The sequence below is a fragment of the Silurus aristotelis genome (assembly GCF_946808225.1).
Source record: "Silurus aristotelis genome assembly, chromosome: 18".
In the NCBI taxonomy this organism is placed as follows: domain Eukaryota; kingdom Metazoa; phylum Chordata; class Actinopteri; order Siluriformes; family Siluridae; genus Silurus; species Silurus aristotelis.
The window spans coordinates 13,782,874-13,803,768 of record NC_139591.1 but is presented as its reverse complement, the minus strand read 5'-3'; the positions used below and the strand labels follow the sequence as shown (position 1 = coordinate 13,803,768).

General features: G+C 36.1%; 2 protein-coding genes across 3 annotated transcripts; one reads left to right on the top strand and one right to left on the bottom strand.

Annotated features, from left to right (window-relative positions):
* Positions 1 to 871: 871 nt before the first annotated feature.
* On the bottom strand, positions 872 to 8,833 carry gnsb (glucosamine (N-acetyl)-6-sulfatase (Sanfilippo disease IIID), b). The gene is made up of 13 exons (XM_083569356.1): positions 8,653 to 8,833; positions 8,486 to 8,545; positions 6,924 to 7,127; positions 6,751 to 6,816; positions 6,528 to 6,626; positions 5,312 to 5,479; positions 5,119 to 5,201; positions 4,907 to 5,025; positions 4,726 to 4,829; positions 4,519 to 4,620; positions 3,025 to 3,135; positions 2,828 to 2,935; positions 872 to 2,179 (listed from the first exon to the last, which is right to left on the bottom strand). Exons 1-13 carry the CDS (start codon positions 8,830 to 8,832, stop codon positions 1,988 to 1,990), a joined length of 1,596 nt encoding a protein of 531 aa, XP_083425482.1. The 5' UTR covers position 8,833; the 3' UTR covers positions 872 to 1,987.
* A 748-nt stretch (positions 8,834 to 9,581) lies between these two features.
* Positions 9,582 to 19,786, top strand: polm (polymerase (DNA directed), mu). 2 transcript variants are annotated; one of them, XM_083569359.1, is made up of 11 exons: positions 9,582 to 11,477; positions 11,560 to 11,749; positions 11,822 to 11,920; positions 12,210 to 12,380; positions 12,451 to 12,522; positions 12,616 to 12,736; positions 12,881 to 13,013; positions 13,193 to 13,295; positions 14,331 to 14,573; positions 14,817 to 14,900; positions 19,397 to 19,786. In XM_083569359.1, exons 1-11 carry the CDS (start codon positions 11,299 to 11,301, stop codon positions 19,481 to 19,483), a joined length of 1,482 nt encoding a protein of 493 aa, XP_083425485.1. In that variant the 5' UTR covers positions 9,582 to 11,298; the 3' UTR covers positions 19,484 to 19,786. The 2 variants fall into 2 exon arrangements, with proteins under 2 accessions (XP_083425485.1, XP_083425486.1); XM_083569360.1 differs by having other exon boundaries at positions 11,042 to 11,477; positions 19,400 to 19,786.
* The last annotated feature ends 1,109 nt before the right edge of the window (positions 19,787 to 20,895 follow it).

Genomic DNA, 20,895 nt, shown 5'->3' with positions numbered 1-20,895 from the left:
TAAGAACAATGGAAACACTTTATTCCCCTTTAAACAGAAAAGACAGATTTTTCTTTCATTGGGACATCAACACTGAGTGATTCAAAACCACAACGATTTATGTGTTGAAATCCATTCAACTCATAACCCAGATTTGAATCTGATTAAGAGTCTGTAACCAGACTGCACAGAGTTGAGCAATGAATGAGCAAAAAGATCAAACTGAAAAGAAAAGGCTTGCAGGTAAAAGTGCAAGAAAGTGTTCAAAGTAGAGATGCAGAGATTTGTTGCGTTTACATAAAAGTAAATTAGGCTGCAGGTTTAGTTTCTTTTTTTAATGAATGTTTAAATTGACTTTTTTTTGTGCTTTTACTTGCATCAAGACTCAAAGTTTGTTGGAAAAAAAGTTTATTCCATCTTAAAAACAATTCTTAGTTTTTCTTTTTATCTCAATCTTGATCTCATCTAGTCCTGATCTTAGATTTCAGAGTGGCAGTTTTAACTACAACCTTATTAAACAAACACTTTTAGATCATTGCATAATTACAATATTGTCTTTTTGGCAAAGTAATAAAAAGCAGAAACCTTTATTTGCTATATAGTGTTGCTTTGATACTCTTCAAACGTAGACTCTGTCACAAAGTTTTTTTTTGTTTTGTTTTTTTGCCCTAGATGTATAAAAACAAATATTAGACAAGTCTAGTTTACTATTAATATACTCTTCACTGTTAACACACATCCACAGAACTATACTGTATTTTGGCTGATTACATTTAGAATAATTACATACTTACAAAATAACATTTCTCATTTTATGTTTTCACATTCATGTCTCAATCATTAATTATATACAGCAACTTATTAGCAGTAATGCAGGAAATTGCATTATTTGCTTTATTTGGTAAGGATTTTTTTATTATCTTGACAGGTAAGAAAGCATGATCAACCAAACCACAAATTACCTGCAAACTCATTTCCAAAAGGCACATTTGCATGTGTAGAAAGATAAATTCTTTAAAATGTCATTTATCCTTTAATACTAGACATTCAACAATGCTATTATAAAAATAAAAAAAAGTGCTCTGACTGGTGCTCCTCCTCAGAGTTTGGTCCATTTATCAACTGTTTTCTCACACAACAGACAACATGAAAAATGATATATATAAAATCAGTTTCTATAGTGACACACACCAGTAAACACACACACAGGAACCCTGCAAAAACCAAACAAAGAGGTTGAAATAAAAGAGAAATGAGTGCAGCAAAGCCCAATAATACACATCTCCAGGCAAGTGCAAATGAATATGTTGACATTTTAAAGGGCGTGATCATCGTACATATGCTTTCCTAGAGCTGTATATAAAGAGTTTAAGGCTGGAGATATATTAAAATATGTTGACATGAAGCATGTCGTCTGTAATGCATATAATCATATTACAGAATTGTGTGAACAACAGGCCTAGAAATGGTACCTGAGTTTTTATTTGCATAATTTCATTGTTAAAATAATTAAATTGGCACAAGTGATGTGTTATTAATCATGGACATTAACCTATAACACAGTTTACCCTTTAAAGTAGCATCTTCACATTAGTTTCACTGTATATATAATTGAAACAAATGATTAATGATAATTGATAAGTTTAAGAGGGTGAACAGCTGTATCACCTCAGTCCATCATTGTGCAGTGCAGTGCATTATTTTTTATTTGCAGTGCATGCTCTATCTTGAACTTTTACATTTACTTGTATAGCGAATTACATTTGTAATTACTACATTTGTACAGCTTAGCAGTCGAGGGTTAACAGCTCAGGAATGGAATTCACAACGTCCAACATCTTCTCACCAATATGATCTATGTGTAAAAATCTAACACATGTAAGTAAGACCAGACTCTGATCTTCTACAAAATAAAATAAAATTTAAATGAAATATAGCAGCAGTGGCTGTAAAAAAAAAAAAAAAAAAAAAAACATTTTTGGTGTCATGAATAAAAATCCTGGCATTCTTAGGTTACCATTCTAGATTGAGCAGAATTATGTAAGTCTGCTCTAAGAAATTTTCGACAGCTGTCTCCGTGGCATGACTGAAGTTTGATGAGCCTTTGGTTCATGACCTGCAGAAGCGCAGGATCCACCTTCTTCACAATGTTCTCCAGCTGATGAGGATCAGCAGTTATGTTGTACACCTCCACGAATGACTATGGAGAAGAAGAAAAATAACAGAAAGCTAAGCATCGTTTGCACATGCCGGTCTCATCCTTGTCACTGCCTGGGAACATGTTTTAATTGTACGAGGAAGCTTACTAAACAGAAAAATACCCTGCTACCTGGTAATAGCTATTCTGTAAACTCAGGTCAACCCTTTCCAATCAAAAGACTTTTGTATGTATACAGTATCTTTCACAAATATTATAGATATTATAGTCATAGAGAAAGTACTCCCCTAACGTAAAGTAACCCTAACCCTACTCTCTTCATTCCAGTGACAGTAAATGTAGTACTTGATGTAGTACTTCAGAAAACGTACATGATTTTGTTGAACTTAAATATATTTAAGTATACATAACTTTTGCTGAATTGTAGTGGATTAAAATGTATGATATTACTTGAAATAAAGATACATACAGTAACAAACTAAATACTCATTACTCTCCACTGCTGGCATTTACATAACTAAATAAATATATATGTATAAATGTATCATTCCATTTTGCAATTCAGCTGGGAGTTCAATAAAACTGATGTGCACAAAGGCCTCACTAGGAATGAGACAGACTCCCTTCACTAGTAATAACCTGTCAGTCATAACTAGCGCTTAACTCTGAATCAAGCAACAAAGTAATTACCTCATTATCAGCAAACTCGCAGTACTGCAAATTGCTGTCCTTAAAAGTCCGAACACAGGCGTACGTGTTGTTAAAGGCATCTTCACAAACACAATCTGGAAAGCATTGCTGTGGAACCAAAGTGACAAACGCAAGTGTGACGAAAACTATTTAGCTATGACAAATCAAGATGCTGTGAAATGACAAAGAATGCTTACAGACACTCCAGGACCGAGTTTGGGGCAGTCAGGATCTTCGGTAAAGTGGCCCTCACCAGTGTACTCCACTAAGAAGTAGGGACGTGAAGTGCCGTTGCGTAATGACGGCGCCTGAATACAGAATAGTACCACAGTTACAGCAGACAGACAGATACTTGTGACAACCAAACCGATAAATCAATCAATCAACAGTTTTCATTCATAATATTTAAATCTACAATTGAAAAAATATTAAATCTACATGTCAACAATTGCACATGTTTATATAAACATGGGATTTGCCTTAGAGCCAGACATGGTGCTACAGAACATTAAATCAACAGATTCTGTCTATACAAATAAATCAACCACACTGTGGTATAAGTATTTTAAATTTCAATATGGAATATATAAGAAAAAAAAATCAATACGCTACACCAATTTATAAAAACACTCAAGTCAGTAAGGTTTAATTCGCCTGAAAGAAAAAAAAATGTAAAGAGTAAAGAAAAACTGGTTAAGTTGCTCTCAAACCCACACAAGCTTTAACAACAAGATAAAAAAATATATATGAAACGTGTCAAATGCATGTATTCCGATGTGAACCACTCATTTTCTGAATAATAATAATAGATTTATCGGATGATCAAATGCAGCAAAAGGTATTTAAATGTTATGTAGTTAAACTTTAAGACTTGGTCATCTTCAATACTCCATGTAACATCAGGGTCAAAGCTAAAAATTTATGTCTATTCTCCTCTGATACGAAAAAAACTCTCAAGTCTCCATGAACTGTGTATCACTGAAGAATAGCGTAAGGAGCCAAAACATCTAAAGTTAAAGATTAGATCTAGAACGACTGTGGTGTGTGAAAATTGTAGAAAAAATTAATAAACAAACTTAATGAAATGGTGTCAAAAATGCTGCATATACACAATGATCAAAGAACAATGGACCAAAATTCCTCCACTACGATGTGAGAGGCTGCTAAAGTCTTAAACACCACGATCAGGTTATTGCTGCTAAAGGTCCTACAGGGTAATGAATTGAAGAGTGTTGATTTAAATATTAAATAATAAGATGTACTTGGTTTTTTACACATGGCTTCTCCATTTTAGTTTTATTTTTGTAAGATAAATAGTAACAGTGTAATATGTTTATGTGTTGCTGTTCATCTGAGGCTGCATTTACCTAATTCTAAGACCTGCTATGAATCAGATTATTTGTAATAAGTCCTGATATTTAGAAGTTACAAGTTTCCTTTTTACGACTGTACAAAGAATTTATAGACTAATCTATTTATTTGATACAGAACTATGGTGCATTATTCTGTAAAAAAAAAAAAAAAAACATTATTAAAATCACTGAGCACAGAATTTATGGTCTAATATTTGGTCCAATGGGAAAAATGAAAATAATAATAATCATTTTGTAATAGACAAGACCATACATAGTACAGAACCGGTTAATTATTTCAAAAACATTTGAAATGTAAAAATACAGATCTCCACTCACAAGCTGAGGAAGAAAAGACTGGCCATCCATATCCAAGATAGAGATGTTAACTCCAGCAATGTCTAGGATGGTCATTGGGAGATCGATATTCAAAACGGGGTCCTAGGAGGCATTAAAACAAATGTTACACCTTGCACACACACACACACACACATATATACACACACACACACACACACACACACTTGCAAGCTTTTTAAAACTGACCTGCAGAGTTTGGTTGGCCTTGATGCCAGGCCCGCGTACCAAAAGTGGAACACGGATGTCAAATTCATACAGCTGTCTCTTGTCAATGGGGAGGGAGAACTGACCTGAAAATTAAAGAGGAGTGTAAGAGTAGATCGTAAAAGTCGAATATGATTTTAAAGAGCAGGAGACAAGAGTGTACCTGTGTGGTAGCCATTGTCAGAGGTAAAGAAAATGTAAGTGTTGTTCAGTTCCTTTATATCTTCCAGTTTCTTTACCAGCTTCCCCACCATGTCATCTACAGACAGAAGCGTCTGCCACCTTCAAATGAAACCAATAGGAAAAAGTGTTAATGCAGTAAGCAGGCAAGGCGAGTTCACATGACATTCAACGTTGATCGACGTATTTTTATACCGTTTACGAAAAGCATCGTCGAGATAATCGATAGAGCTGTTCGGCATAGGGTTAACAGGTTGACGCAGTAACCAGTGCTTGTCCTGAAGGGGAAAAAAATAACACAGACTGCTGACACAATAAACACAATATAATAATAATTTACACAATATAAAACAATGTGAATTATAACATCGTTTAGTGCTTTAGATACTTTTCCAGCTTTGTTAAAACTGCCATCACGTGGGGCCTGGACTTTAGCGAAGCTCTTCTGGTAGGCCGGAGCTGAAGTCCAGGGAGAGTGCGGGGCTGGGGGACACAGCATCACAAAAAATGGATGCTGGAGACTTCGTGAGTCCAGGAAATTTAGTGACCTGTTTAACTAGGACAACAAAACAATTACATCTTACTAAGTAAGATGTTTCAAAACAGACAAGCTGAAGCTTCCTACATCTATATTTTATCTAAATTCTACAACAACCACCATAGTCAAACATACAATACCTACAGCCATTTATGGCATTAATGTGCACTGTTTCGGATTCGATTTCCAACTCAAGTTGTGACCACACGCACTAAAATCCAATTTACGGAATAATTAAACAAATCACATGGATTGCTTAGTTTACCGCACAATACATAACTTCGCAGAGTTGAGCAATTCTCAGTTACAAATTTTGCTTTTTCATGTGGCTGAAATCGCAGCTTCATTAGGCACATGGGCATAGAAAGAAAAGTAATCATGGATTGTGGTTTTTTTTGTCTCTTGCTACTTAGAATACATAGTAAAAGCCACAGAATTCTATTTGAAACATGTGTTAATAATAGGCTGACTAACATCCACAGCTTCCCCAGTTTGATATTTGAATTAGGTTACTATCTGTGTGGTACATGTGAATATTTATATATTCCTGCTAGTATTCCTAGGATAGCCTTCGGATTAATCAGAATTAGATTCAACACCAGAATAATAAGTGCAAGAATACATGTATTTTTGCAATAAGTTGTGGTCAGTTTATGGCTGCTAATTTGTCTCAGATTTTTCATGGTTCCTCTGTGTCCTTCTTTTGTGTTCATATCAGGGTTTAGGAAGTGTGGCATCATAAGGTTACATGATAATTGGTGGAATGATATAGCAGGCTCGGTCATGTACAGAATAAAAAAAATATACAGACTACACATGGAAACAAAGCTCAGCAGTTTTGCAAGTGACCAAAGATGTGCAACACTCTGGCCATGCAAGAGTAGCATGTATAGAAAATAGCGGTTTAGTGTGGTTTCATATTCACATAGCGGATGACACCTTTATATCAAAACTTACACAAAAACTACTACAAATAAATTGCCTTGTTTAGACATGTATTACTAAACATGAACTACTAAAATTGGATATTCCAGTATACAAGATTTTTTAAGCATCAATAACTTACAATAAGGTCTGTGAGGTAGTCCTTTTCATAGTCATCTTTGTGAACCTCTGCTTTCCCATTGATAGAAAGTGTATAATTGTAGTATTTAGAGTTCCCCACCTGTAGAAAGGGAAAAAGATATAATTAAACATTGCTCGGATGAGAGAGGATGTGGGCCACTCACAGCTGCACAATTCGTGAGAGAAAAAAGTGCGACACGATGATGATTAAGCACATGACCCACCAGAGCATGCCACTGATCCCATCCAGGAGGAACATGACCAACACCTCCTGTATCATTTATCCCATACTGAAAAAAAGGCACACAGTAGAATACATTTATTATAAGTACAAGTATAAACAAACACAAACAAGCAAACACTAATTTCTTTAAAAATGTAGATCACAATTACAGACCTGATTAAGGTATTTCCCTGCATAAAAGGTCTGATAATACATCTTGCTGAGGTAGACAGGAAAGGCCTGCTTCTCAGGACCAGCTTGCCAGGCTTTGCTGCTGCAGTTGCCTGACAAGGAATTGTTGTGGACCATGTGATTGTGTGGATATTTCCCAGAGAGGATGCTGCTCCGACTAGGACAGCACAGAGGCGTTGCTGTGTACTGGACACAATAAAAAAAAAAAAGATACTGGCTAATGTTAGAAATAACAAAAAGGAAAATATGAGGACATGAAGACTTGTATTTTCAGTCATTAATAGTTCATCTCTACTTGATTACGCCTGTAAGAAACCTCAGCTAATATCACAGATTTAAATGTAATACAAATATTAGTGAGACTTAATGGCTATTTTTCTGACATTCAGCAAGGATGTACTGGGATACACTTACTCCACTCATGCGAATATTGACAAGATTACAAACTATCCCATATATCCATTAAAATCTGTATAAACCAGAGGTTTTCACTGATCCTTATCCATGAAGGGCCAGTGTGGATGCAGGTTCAGTGGTTAAGGCTCTGGGTTACTGATGAGAAAGTTGGGGGTTCAAACCCTGGTATTGCCAAGCTGCCACTTTTGTGGCCCTTAACCCTCTGTGGCCCTCAAGGCCCTTCAAGGCCCTTAACCCTCTGTGTGCCAGATGCGCTGTAACATGGCTGACCCTGCACTCTGACCCCAGCTTCCTAACATTGCTGGGATATGTAAAGAAATCATTTTTACTGTGACGTAAAGTACAAGTGACAAGTCTAACACATCTCTCTTTCTTTCTTTCTTTCTTTCTTTCTTTCTTTCTTTCTTTCTTTCCAAGCAGAAACCATACGTCAGTCTAATGAAATTAAAACGCAACTGATAAAACCTGTAGAATCGGTTGTAACTTCTGCTTGGTTTGCATCTCACCTGCCCTTGCAGCTGTGATTACCCCACACACACACACACACACACACACACACACACACACACACACACACACACACACACAAGTTATATGTAAAAATTCATACAACAATGACTTCTTGCTAACTTGTCAGTAACATTTTTTAGCAAATCACTGCTTTGACTTTTAAAGATTTGAATATGTTGCTCTTAAAAATCTCATTGCCATCAATGTTCTAAAGTTGGCTTTTCTACTGATAACCAGTGCACACACACATGTAATCACTGCGGCGTTTGTAAGAGCGCTATCTTTATTATTCTGAAGTCCAGAAACGTGCACAAAAATGATTAGCTATTCCATCAGCATTAGGATTTAAGCATGAGTTTCAAGATCACGGGTTGATTAACCACTGGATTTTGAAAATAATACTTTGATCTAAAAAAAAATAACAAATAAACAAAAACAGGTACAGGACATTTCTTCTCACCAGAGTGGTACATCTTATACATTTAGTACACTGCATGTACTGTGACACTTTATGTTTCCAGGTTACATATAAAAAAAGATGTAACGGTGTCACATACATGACTTTTTAAAAGAGAATAATGCTTAATGTGGTGCTACACGCTTTTACATGTACTCACTGCATTGGAGAACGTGACTCCAGCATCACCAATTAATGATTTGGTCTTCTTTAAGGGTGTCTGTAATGGATCATCCAAAAATGAAAAATTTGGCACATTGTGTTAATCATGAAATGTTTGGAATTACTTTTAAAAGGAAGTGCCTTACAAACACATTCCAAACTCACCATTCCACCAAGCTCCACGTCCAGATCATCTGTAACTATCAGAATCATGTTGCTGGCTTTGACACATTGTGCACACCTCAATAGGTAGGTGAACAGGGCGAAGGAAAGCAGTAGACCAGGAGCGTCTTCTGTCAATCTGAGATGGTTCCGGTGTGTTTTCCTTGGCGGTGAACTTGCCATGAGTCTTCCAGACTGGTTCTGAGTCCAGTAGAGGTCTGTTTTAGAGCGGGATTAGTAACAGAGCTGCTGCAGCGTTGCGTTCACGTTGCAGTGGGACGAAATGAAGCAAGTTTGAGGAAGTGTTACTCAGTGGTCATATGACTTTCATGCTGCTTGTAGAGGGACTTTAACCTGACCTGTGGGTTCTGCTGAAATGAAATCGACAGAATAGAAAATGTGAAACGAAGAAATAAAAGCACAAGCGCTTCTGTTGAATGTGGAACAGAAACACACTCCTCAATATGCTCTTATTCATTACATCCTCTGGCTGACGGAATTTCTATCTAGGGCTTAGAATGTATGAAGGTGTTTTCTAATCAAGGGTTTGGACAAAAGTGTGTGAGGAAGTGAAACCATGATTTGACTCCTTGGTTTGCATGTTCCTGCTTTGCTGATAGGAAAAACCTGTTTTGTCAACATGAGTTTGGGCAGAAACAGGATTAACGATAAGATGTACTACAAAACATTCAGTGTAAGAAAACAGTAAACATTTGGCTCATTATTTTTCATCATTGATTTATATTTAATGTATACTTTAATTTACATTTAAAAAAAAATACATCGTGATCTGATCGCTCGAACTGATTTCCCCGTACTTCCGTCGGAATCAGGGTTGCCAGATATGCGCCGGGCGGATGGCATTCAAAACACAGGAAATAAACCTTATCGTAAAATATAAGAAATAAACCAGTTGCATATTAATTGTATCTCTATTCATCCAATTGATGGTTTCATAAAAAAAAATCCTACATTAGATTGCCATTTGACTACCTGCTGATAGAGCTGTAATGGGATTTCCCTTTCACCTCATTGCTATTTATACTGAGTGATGCAGCAGCGCTTTATTCCTGAAGTCTGTTCTCAAGCAGGTCTGCTTTCAAAGCTCCAAGTTTCATGCCAATGCTTACATCAGCAGCATGCTTATTGCGTTGTACTTGTACATTAACATTATATAGCTGCATTGCATTCTGGAAAATTGTGTTGAGCATTTGGTGTCATTACTATTTCAGTTTTGGATTCCTCATTTAAATAAAATAATAAAAACAAGATTGTTGCTATAAAGTAGCTAGAAGCAAGGGTCATCCTCCAAAATCTAGTGAAAAGCCAGTTGTAAAAAGAAAGAAAAGAAAGTTGTAATGATAGCAATAAAAAGTGTGGTATTTGGGTGTCCACATACAATTGACAGTGTTGTGTATGTGTTAAGGCAGGTTTACACAGTACCATTTTTATCATTTTAGAACTGTAGAATTTGCACAGTGTGACATTATTTTTTGGCCATGAGATGAAATCGGTGGTCATAGTCATCATTTTAATAAGATATGGTCCCCTATTTAGTAAGCATTTAGCTAGCTGATTTAGTAGCATTGTTACCAAATACATCCAACAACAACAAGGTTCTGTCACTTTTGGACACTCATCTAATTAAAAGACAAAATAGGATGATCAAGTCAAGCGACTGATCTTGGAACAGCTACAAATATGTTAGTGGTTAGAAACAAAAATTGCTGGTTCATCTCAGATTGTGCTAATAGATCAAGTAATTGAAATGTAGTGAATTTTAATTACAGGATTTCAATAATATTACGATGGCGTGTTCAGTGTGATGGAAATAACTGTAACAGACTGTCACGTACAGTCTAAACCTTAGGCTTATCGTCAAAACAGGGTCATCATCAAAACACCAAATGAGGGAAAATATTGTCCAGTAATTAATATTCCTTTACAGACACTATTTTGTTTCAAAAGCATATGTAAAACTAACACTGTGATGAAATACATAGAGCTCCACTGCCTCTGGCTCGATCCTGACCTCGGGTTGCTGCATGGATTTCCATGTTTGTACTTTTAAAATAAAATTTCTAGGAATTAACTTGTATGCATGTTGGCTTGCAATGGCCAAGCTTCCCATCCAGTGTATGTTTCTACCTAATGCAGCCAGACTTTAGATCCAGTGCATCTTTAAACCAGAAGTGAAATTGAGTGAGAAAGGTTTTACAAAACTATTGCACTTGTGGTCTTGTGAAGACCAAACTTCACAATCTGCATCTTTATTTTGTATAATGGAAAACGCCTAAAATGCAGGCGGGAGAAATGCGACGATTGTCAGAGGTTCAGAGGAAACAGGGTCTACATGACAAATAAAGTATCTGGCAACATAGGTCGGACGCGTGTAAAGCGCACGCGCGGCTGAAAATATTTACGTCACGCGCCTGCCATTCTAGCTTTTTTGATAAGGCACCGGCTTGTAGTGCTGGAGTGAGAAGTGGGATCTGAACCACATCATTGTATAACAACGCATACATATTTACATTAGATCTTCCTATCATGACACTAAAGCAACTGCTTTCTTAATAATATTAAAAAGGTTTTACGTTTTTTTTATTTTTATTCAATGGTCGCTAGCTGGCAAACAGTGTCACACTTATAATGGTTCCCCTGAAACGCAGGAAAGTAACTACAGAGCAAACTGCAACTCATGACAGCAAAGCGTGTGAATTCCCTGAAACCGTGATATTTATTGTGGAAAGGAAGATGGGTGCGTCCAGAAAATCTTTCCTGACTCGTCTTGGAAGGAGTAAAGGATTTCTGATTGAGGAGTCTTTCAGGTAGACATCAAGAACTTCTCTCAATAATGCATCCTTAAATGTCCTTTAAAGCATAAATAAATTCATAGTTTGCTTTTAACAGCTCTTCCATCACACATGTGGTGTCAGAGAACAACACAGGAGATGAGGTGCACATCTGGATTAAGAAACAGCAAAAAGAAGGGAAAGCCTCAACCAATCTCAACTCAGTCAACTTGTTGGACATCAGTTGGTTGACTGAGAGCCTGGCGAGCGGAAATCCAGTCCCTGTTCAGGACAGACACAAGTTAAAGGTAAGCGTTTAATAGCCCTTGCACTGGTATGTTTTTGGAAACATTTGTTGAAGACGTGTAATTCCGTCATAGACTGACCCGAAGCCTTCTGAGGTCACTCCTGTGATTAGAATGAAGAGTTACGCCTGCCAGAGGAGAACTTCACTGAAGCATCACAACTCATTCCTTACAGTAAGTCTTTTACGTCCTGTTCTTTCTTGTTCAATATAGGGGAGGTTTACAAATTCTGCATTCTGCATTTTACCTGCTCTTGCATCTGCATGGGTTTCCTGTGGGTTCTCCAGTTTGCTCCCAATATCTGTTAACGTGTACATAAGTGTGTCATATGTTTGTGCCTTTAAAATAAACTAGCTTCCCCCCTAGGGGTGTATTGATGCGTCATGCCAAGCATCTTCAGGACTCTTGTCCTTGTATGTCTTGTATGTAGAAAAAAAACGCATTGTTTTGATTTGTGCTGCAGGAAGCCCTTGAGATCTTAGCCGAGAATGCAGAGTTCAGTGAGAACGAAGGCAGGAGCATAGCCTTCCGAAGGTCGGCGTCTGTCCTGAAGGCTCTTCCTCGTGCCGTACGAACGATCGATGAACTGAAGGACTTGCCCTGCTTGGGAGAGCATTCCCTGAGAGTTATAAAGGTGAGAGATGCTTCGGGTTGTGGTACATGTCTAACTAACCTGCTTTGTTGCTTACATCTGTCTCTTGTAGGAGATTTTAGAAGATGGCACATCACGTGAAGTGGAGTCAACAAGGCAGTCAGAGCAGTTTCAAGCCATGAAGGTTTGCAATTGCCAGATTTCATTCAATGGAATCACATTCCACAATGTTAAAAAAAAAAATCTAAAAACCTTCCCTACACCTCCTTCCCTTCAGGCACTAACAGGTGTTTTTGGTGTCGGAGTAAAGACTGCAGATCGGTGGGTTAGAGAAGGTTTACGATCCCCATTAGACCTTGTAGACACAGGACAAAAGTTGAACCATGCACAGCAAGCAGGTACAGGACCAATTTTGTAATTGTTCAGTTTAAAGTGTCCTTTTTTCAATATTATCTTTTGGGTTTTTTTATTACACACTTACATGAGCTTTTACTAAATTAAAGTTTGAAATGTGTAGTGAATTCTCTCGTTCTGGTTGTTAGGAGTGCAGTATTATAAAGATCTGAACACCCCTGTCACTAAAAAGGAAGCTATGGTCATCAGTGACTTTGTAGAGAAAGCAGTAAAGGCACTACTGCCTGACGCTATTATTACACTCACTGGAGGATTTAGAAGGTATTACCATATTATTTAAAGAATATACAGAATCAGGCGCAGCTGCAAAATTATTTATATATATATATATATATATATATATATATATATATATATATATATATATATATATATATATATATAATCTTATATTTACATTATTTCTATTATATCTTACATTTTTATTGTTTTTTTTCTAGAGGTAAGGAGGTGGGCCATGATGTAGACTTCCTTATCACGCACCCAGAGGAAGGGGCAGAGGAAAAACTGATGCCCAAAATTGTGAATTGGTTGGAGGATCAGGTAGTCAGTGATGATGCTGCAATGTTAAAATGTTTAATCATTTATTGACAACATAGATTTCATGCTGTTGATTTAGTTTTGTCTTATCTAATAAGTATAACTGTAAAATAGAAAGTTATTATATATTAGAAATTATATATTACACTAATTTCCCCCAAAAAGTTGGGACACTATGCAACAGAATGAAGTGATTTGCATAAACCCAAATTTTTTTCACAATAGAAAGAAAATCAAATGTGTAAATTAAGGAAATGTACCATTTTAAAGGGAAAAAATAATTTATTGTATTTGATTGCTGCAACAAATTTTTAAAAGGTTTGGTAAAGATTAAACAAAAAAGTTTACCGATGTGAAGAATCCCCTTTTCTTTTAACAACAGTCCAAACACATCTGGAAACTGAGGAGACCAGGTGCAGGAGAGGAATTCTTACCCCGTTCATGTCTTATACAAGATTCTCGCTACTCAACAGTCCTTTGTCTTCTTTGTTGTATTTTTTGTTTCATGATGTACCAAATCTTGATGAAAAATTAGCACCCAGCCTTAATTTTATTATTTTTTTTTTTTACACACAAAGAAGCCTTTCAGAATTTATGTAATGCACTTGCATTTTTTTAAGCTGTGTAATTAAAAATAAGTAAACGCTAAAGCCTCTGTTAAAGATTAGATTTGTATGTTTAATGTGCAGTTTAAATTCTTTAACTCTTTATACTCTTTACTTAAAAAAGCACAATGCTTTCATATCAATATGTAAAATTTGCAATTTATTTGCTGCTTTATGTTTTAAAATGTGTTTAAGGAGCAGCATGAAGCAGGAGTTTCTGTTTATTTTTGTTAAAGGGACACTTCCTAGTAAAGACCAAAATAAATTAACACTGGCACTGCAATTAAAAAAAAAAAAAGGACGTAATTATATATCATAATGTAGTGTGTTGTAAAGTTACTTTGTGATATTAATCTTTTTTTTTTTTGCCATTTTAGCTTTTATTTTTATTTTTTATAGTTTATATAAGAAATTGTCAAATTTGTGTCCCCAGGGTTTGCTGTTGTACCAAAAAACAACTAGGAATTCTTATCTGGAGAGTAAAGATGGACCTGCTCGTCCTCCTAGTAACATGGACAGATTTGAGAGATGCTTCTCTATATTCAAGCTTGAACAAAGTAAAATCGACAGTGATGCACATGCAGAGGCGTCTTCCTGGAGAGCTATTCGAGTCGATCTTGTTGTCAGTCCTTACAGTCAGTTCGCTTTTGCCACACTTGGCTGGACAGGATCCAAGGTATAGTATAATACTAACAATTACTAACTAATAGTTTATTAATTGTCCAATAATATTGCTTTCACATATCTGTAGTCTATTTGGAGACTGTTGTTGAACTTTTAAAAGTGTTTTCCTTAAGTGAAACATAATGCTGCTGGTTTTATAATGCAATAACAGCAGAATCAGGATTTATAGGTGAAATATTAGGTGAATTTTATTAAGGAAGCCGACAAAACGCACTGAAACTCTTTCCTTATGCAGCTCTTTGAGCGGGAGCTTAGGCGCTGGGCAGGACAGGAGAAGGGAATGTCCTTAAGCAGTCATGCTCTCTATGACAGCAAAAAGGTAAGTACATCAACACAAAATTTATTAATTAAAATAATTTAAATCAATACTGAAAGGACAGCACATTAGTAATTTTTTTTTTTGAAAAGTGTTTATGTAGGATTTGGGTATTTTAGTCCAAGGCGCACATTTTCCATTAAAGCGTCATCCATGAGAAGCGGAAGCTTAAGAGCCCCAAATAGCTTACATTTATCCCAAATGGCATCATTTGGCTAAAAACGTTTAAGACAAAAGAAGACAGAAATGTGTAATTTCTAAATAAAGGCAACTACAGGTTTCATTAGGCAGTAATATATATATATATATATATATATATATATATATATATATATATATATATATATATATATAGTACAGATGTAAATTGAACAAATAGGTGTGTGTCAAGTCAAGTCAAGTTTATTTGTATAGCGCTTTTCACAACAGACATTGTCTCAAAGCAGCTTTACAGAAAACAACAGTGAAGGTGAATGGTGTGCGTTTGTCCCTGATGAGCAAGCCGTGGCGACAGTGGCAAGGAAAAACTCCCTTAGATGATATGAGGAAGAAACCTTGAGAGGAACCAGACTCAAAGGGGAACCCATCCTCATATGGGTGACATCAAGAGTTTGGTCATAAATCTTTCAACAATACAGAACAATTTGTGATCATCATAGATCCAGCATCAGCTTCTCCATGCCAGGGCCTTTAAACACTCGGCATCTACTTCTCCATGATCATCCATAGGTCCATAATCTTCACGAGGTGGGACGTGACTGGAGCTGGCCAAACCTCAGGATGCCTCGGGATGGGGAGAGAAAGAGAAGCAGTGGAGAGGAATTAGCGTAGCTGCTGTTCATGATATTAACAGCACAAGTTGATAATGTGCATGTAATCATATATTCTGGAGCACAAGGTTGTGATGTGATGTGTGTGATGTGTGTTATGTGTAGGCTTTGCTAAAAAGATATGTTTTTAATCTACACTTAAACTAGGAGAGTGTATCTGAACCCCGAACACTGTCAGGAAGACTATTCCAGAGTTTAGGAGCTAAATGTGAAAATGCTCTACCGCCTTTAGTGGACTTTGCTATTCTAGGAACTACTAGAAGCCCAGAGTTTTGAGATCTCAGGGAGCGTGACGGATTGTAGCGTGTTAAAAGACTGGATAGATACATGGGAGCCAAACCATTTAGTGCTTTATAAGTGAGTAGCAGTAGTTTGTAGTCTATTCGAAACTTAATAGGAAGCCAATGTAGGGACGATAAGATTGGGGTTATATGATCGTATTTTCTTGACCTAGTAAGATCTCTTGCTGCGGCATTCTGAACTAACTGAAGCTTGTTTATTAATGATGCAGGACATCCACCTAGTAACGCATTACAGTAGTCTATTCTAGAGGTCATAAACGCATGGACGAGCTTCTCTGCATCAGATATAGATAACATATTTCTTAGCTTAGAAATATTTCTATGGTGAAAGAAGGCTGTTTTTGTAACTTGAGTGATGTGATTTTTAAAAGATAAGTTGCTGTCTAAAATAACTCCCAGGTCTTTTACCGTTGAACTAGTAGTTACAGAACAACCGTCTAAATGCAGGCTGAGATGCTGGAGCTTCTGTGTACTATTTTTTGGGCCGATGAGCAAAATCTCCGTTTTATCAGAATTTAATAGCAGAAAGTTATGGGTCATCCAATCTCTTATTTCTATAACACACTCAGTTATGCGAGCTAATTGAGCTGTATCGCCTGGTTTGGATGAAATATATAGCTGGGTATCATCAGCATAACAATGGAAGCTAATTCCATGCCTTCTAATAATATTTCCTAATGGAAGCATGTATATTGTAAAAAGCAGGGGTCCTAGAACTGACCCTTGTGGCACGCCATAATTTACTAGCATTATCCTGGATAGCTCTCCATTTAAATCTACGAAATGGTAACGATTGGACAGGTAGGATTTAAACCAGCTTAATGCCTGTCCCTGAATACCGATGTAATTCTGTAAGGGATCGAGGAGAAGATCATGATCTATAGTGTCGAACGCAGCACTAAGATCTAGTAAAACTAATAGGGAGATGTAGCCTTGGTCTGAAGCTAAAAACAGGTCATTAGTGATTTTAACTAGAGCAGTTTCTGTGCTATGATGGGGCCTAAAACCTGACTGAAACTCTTCAAAGATATTGTTCTCCTGCAAGTGGTTACATAACTGGGCAGCGACAATCTTTTCTAAAATCTTAGACATAAATGGGAGATTTGAAATTGGTCTGTAATTCGATAGCGTGTTTGGATCCAGATTAGGTTTTTTAATGAGGGGCTTAATAACTGCTAACTTGAGGGATTTAGGGACATGACCTAACGATAGTGAGGAGTTAATAATATTGAGAAGAGGCTCACCAGCTGTATATAACACTTCCTTCAGTAGTTTAGTGGGAATTGGATCTAACTGACATGTTGTTGATTTAGCTTTCATAATAGCATCATACAGCTCTTCCTGTCCTATACATGTAAAACAGTGTAGTTGTGGGGTTGTAAGTACGATTGTGTCGGGAGATGCTGTCAGAGGTTGAACTGCCACAATTGTTTTTCTAATGTTATCTATTTTTTCAGTGAAGAAATTCATAAAGTCTTCACTACTAAACTGTGATGGAACACATTTTTCAGATCCCTGATTTGTTGTTAATTTAGCGACTGTACTGAAAAGGAACCTGGAATTGTTTTTGTTATTTTCTATGAGTTTGCTCAGGTGTTTAGCTCTAGCAGCTTTTAGCGCCTGTCTGTAGCTAAGCATACTGTCTTTATACGCAATTCTAAATACCTCCAATTTAGTTTTCCTCCATTTTCTCTCCAGATTACGTGTTGTTCTCTTTAGGGCATGCGTATGACTATTATACCAAGGTGCAGGTGCTTGTTCTCGAACCTTTTTTAACCGGATGGGGGCAACAGTGTCTAAAGTGCTAGTGAGGATAAGGTCTATGTTGTTCGCCATCTCATTAAGATGATCAGCAGTTATGGGTTTAATGTGAAACAGATAAATCAGGCAGGTTATTTATGAATCTGTCCTTAGTGGTTGGAATAATAGTCCTACCAAGTGTGTGGAGGTGTGTGTGTGTGTGTGTGTAGTTGCTTGACTGTCCTGAGTCTTCTTTGTTGTTTTTTTTTGTTTCATGATGTGCCAAATCTTGATGAAAAATCAGCACCCAGCCTTTTTTTTTTTTTTTTTTTTTTTTTTTTTTTTAACAAAGAAGCTTTTCAGAATTGATGATTCAATTGCGTTTTTAAAAGTTTTTTAAGCTGTGTATTTGAAAATAATTATATGCTAAAGCCTTTGTTAAAGATTAGATTTGTATGTTTAATGTGCAGTTTAACTTTAACTCTTTACACTCTTCACTTAAACAGGTTTACATTAGGCAGTAATATATATATATATATATATATATATATATATATATATATATATATATATATATATATATATATATATATACGGTGGTCCCAGCTCTTTTCAGGTCATTGACCAGCTCCTCCCGTGTAGTTCTGGGCTGATTTCTCACCTTCCTTAGGATCATTGAGACCCAACGAGGTGAGATCTTGCATGGAGCCCCAGTCCGAGGGAGATTGACAGTCATGTTTAGCTTCTTCCATTTTCTAATGATTGCTCCAACAGTGGACTTTTTTTCACCAAGCTGCTTGGCAATTTCCCCGTAGCCCTTTCCAGCCTTGTGGAGGTGTACAATTTTGTCTCTAGTGTCTTTGGACAGCTCTTTGGTCCTGGCCATGTTAGTAGTTGGATTCTTACTGATTGTATGGGGTGGACAGGTGTCTTTATGCAGCTAACGACCTCAAACAGGTGCATCTAATTTAGGATAATAAATGTAGTGGAGGTGGACATTTTAAAGGCAGACTAACAGGTCTTTGAGGGTCAGAATTCTAGCTGATAGACAGGTGTTCAAATACTTATTTGCAGCTGTATCATACAAATAAATAGTTTAAAAATCATATATTGTGATTTCTGGATTTTCTTTTTTAGATTATGTCTCTCACAGTGGACATGCACCTACGATGACAATTTCAGACATATATATATGTGTGTATATGTATATCAAAACTAATTTTATTCATCACATACACATATATACATATATATGTATATATATATATATATATGTATATATATATATATATATATATATATATATATATATATATATATATATATATATATATATTGTACAGATAGGTGTGTGTGGAGGTGTGTGTGTGTGCGCACACGCCTTTATAAATGCCTTTAATTATTGTATTAGTTTTGAGATTAGAGGAATTTGTGAACAGTTGCTTACTTCTTTAATCCCACGTGAGTAGGTAGTTCTGGGATTAAATGTGAGTGAAATGCTCAGCTTTACCTGCCGTTTGTACTGTAATAATATATGGATTCTTAGAGTTAAAAGCTCTGGGATAAAACCACCATTGTGATAATGCCTGCTTGTTCTCCTCACATCAAACTCGTATGTGTTTTGTAGAAGTGTTATCTTCAAGCAAACTCTGAAGAGGAAATTTTCGGACATTTGGGCCTGGAGTACATTCCACCTTCAGAGAGGAATGCGTGATGACACAGACGCAGTCCAGCCCAGTTTACGTTCTACCTCAGCGGATGGATCATTTTCTCAAAATGGCACATCTTGCCCTATCATCATGAATCAAATGAATAATAATGCATCCTTCAGTCCATGCTGTGTAAAAAATATTATATTTGACAAATGTATACAGTAATTTTAACATTTAATGAAAAATTAAGCTTTTAATAGTAAAATGACTATTTTTATTAACGAAGATTCAAACACTTTAATAAAATGACATGCATGATCATTTAGTAAAAGCATAAGTTAAAATAAAATATTTGAATATTTCTTATGAATGCTGTTTGCTCTGGTTTATTGGTTTGTTTAATATTTTGGACTTGAGTGTAATATTGCAGCTCCTGTTTATAGTTGCTTTAAGTCGTGTAAGTTTTTGCTGTATTGTGCACTATGCATTTAGTGTAGCCAAATATATGCAAGTTTTTTACTTATGAGTGCACCTGGCGTGCTTTGGCCTCCTTTTTTCTAACTGCCATTTCTTACATTGAATATTTGCTCTCTTTACAAATGCACATCACCTTATGATGGTTATTTAACATAAATTCTATAACTGTTAGTTAATATTACAGTGTTATAGGTTTTTTTTGTGTGTACTATGAGTTTTTTTTGTTTTGTTTTGTTTTTTGTTTTGTTTTGGTTTTTTTTTTTTTTTTGGGGGGGGGGGAATTTGTTGTTTTAGCAATAGTATTATATAAGAATGTATAAGAATACAACCAGAAATTTCTAAATTTGTATGCAGCATTTAAAAAAAAAAAATGGATAAAATCTGAAAAATAAATGTATTTAGTTTGACCTCCCCATACACTTAAACAATAGCAGGATCTTGATTTTCTTAAATCCTCTTTAGAATGGAATCCAAATTAATATCATTGCCAGCACCTGTTTTAGTCCTACTATTTCAATGGGGGGGAAACGACTGCTGTGAAAAGTTCTATTACACCAGGTTTGTGCAGGACATGCTTGGGCAATACATGCTCTCTTAATTCATTAGAAGCTTGATAACAAGAACAACTTTTAATCACGTCATTCCATTCCATATGACAACGTTCACAGACTTGGACAAAGAAATTATACGTTTGCATCCCCGAGCCCACTCTCAAAGGAAAATCAGCAACAAACAAACAAACTGGGTACTCAAGATGTGGCACAAGCTGTTACAAAGAATTTGAAAAAAATCTTAATAAGTTTCTCAGTTTCCTCTTGAAAAGACAGGAAGAGAGAGGTCCAGCAAGGACTTGGCTCAACATCTGGCAGCTTCATATGTATTCCAAGTGTATCCTTCTACAGCCCTAAGAAACTTGATCAGGAATGGTCTTTGTAGAAGAATAGCAGCCAAGGAAACCATTTTTTTTAAAAGGAAAACATGTTGTAAAGGGTAACAT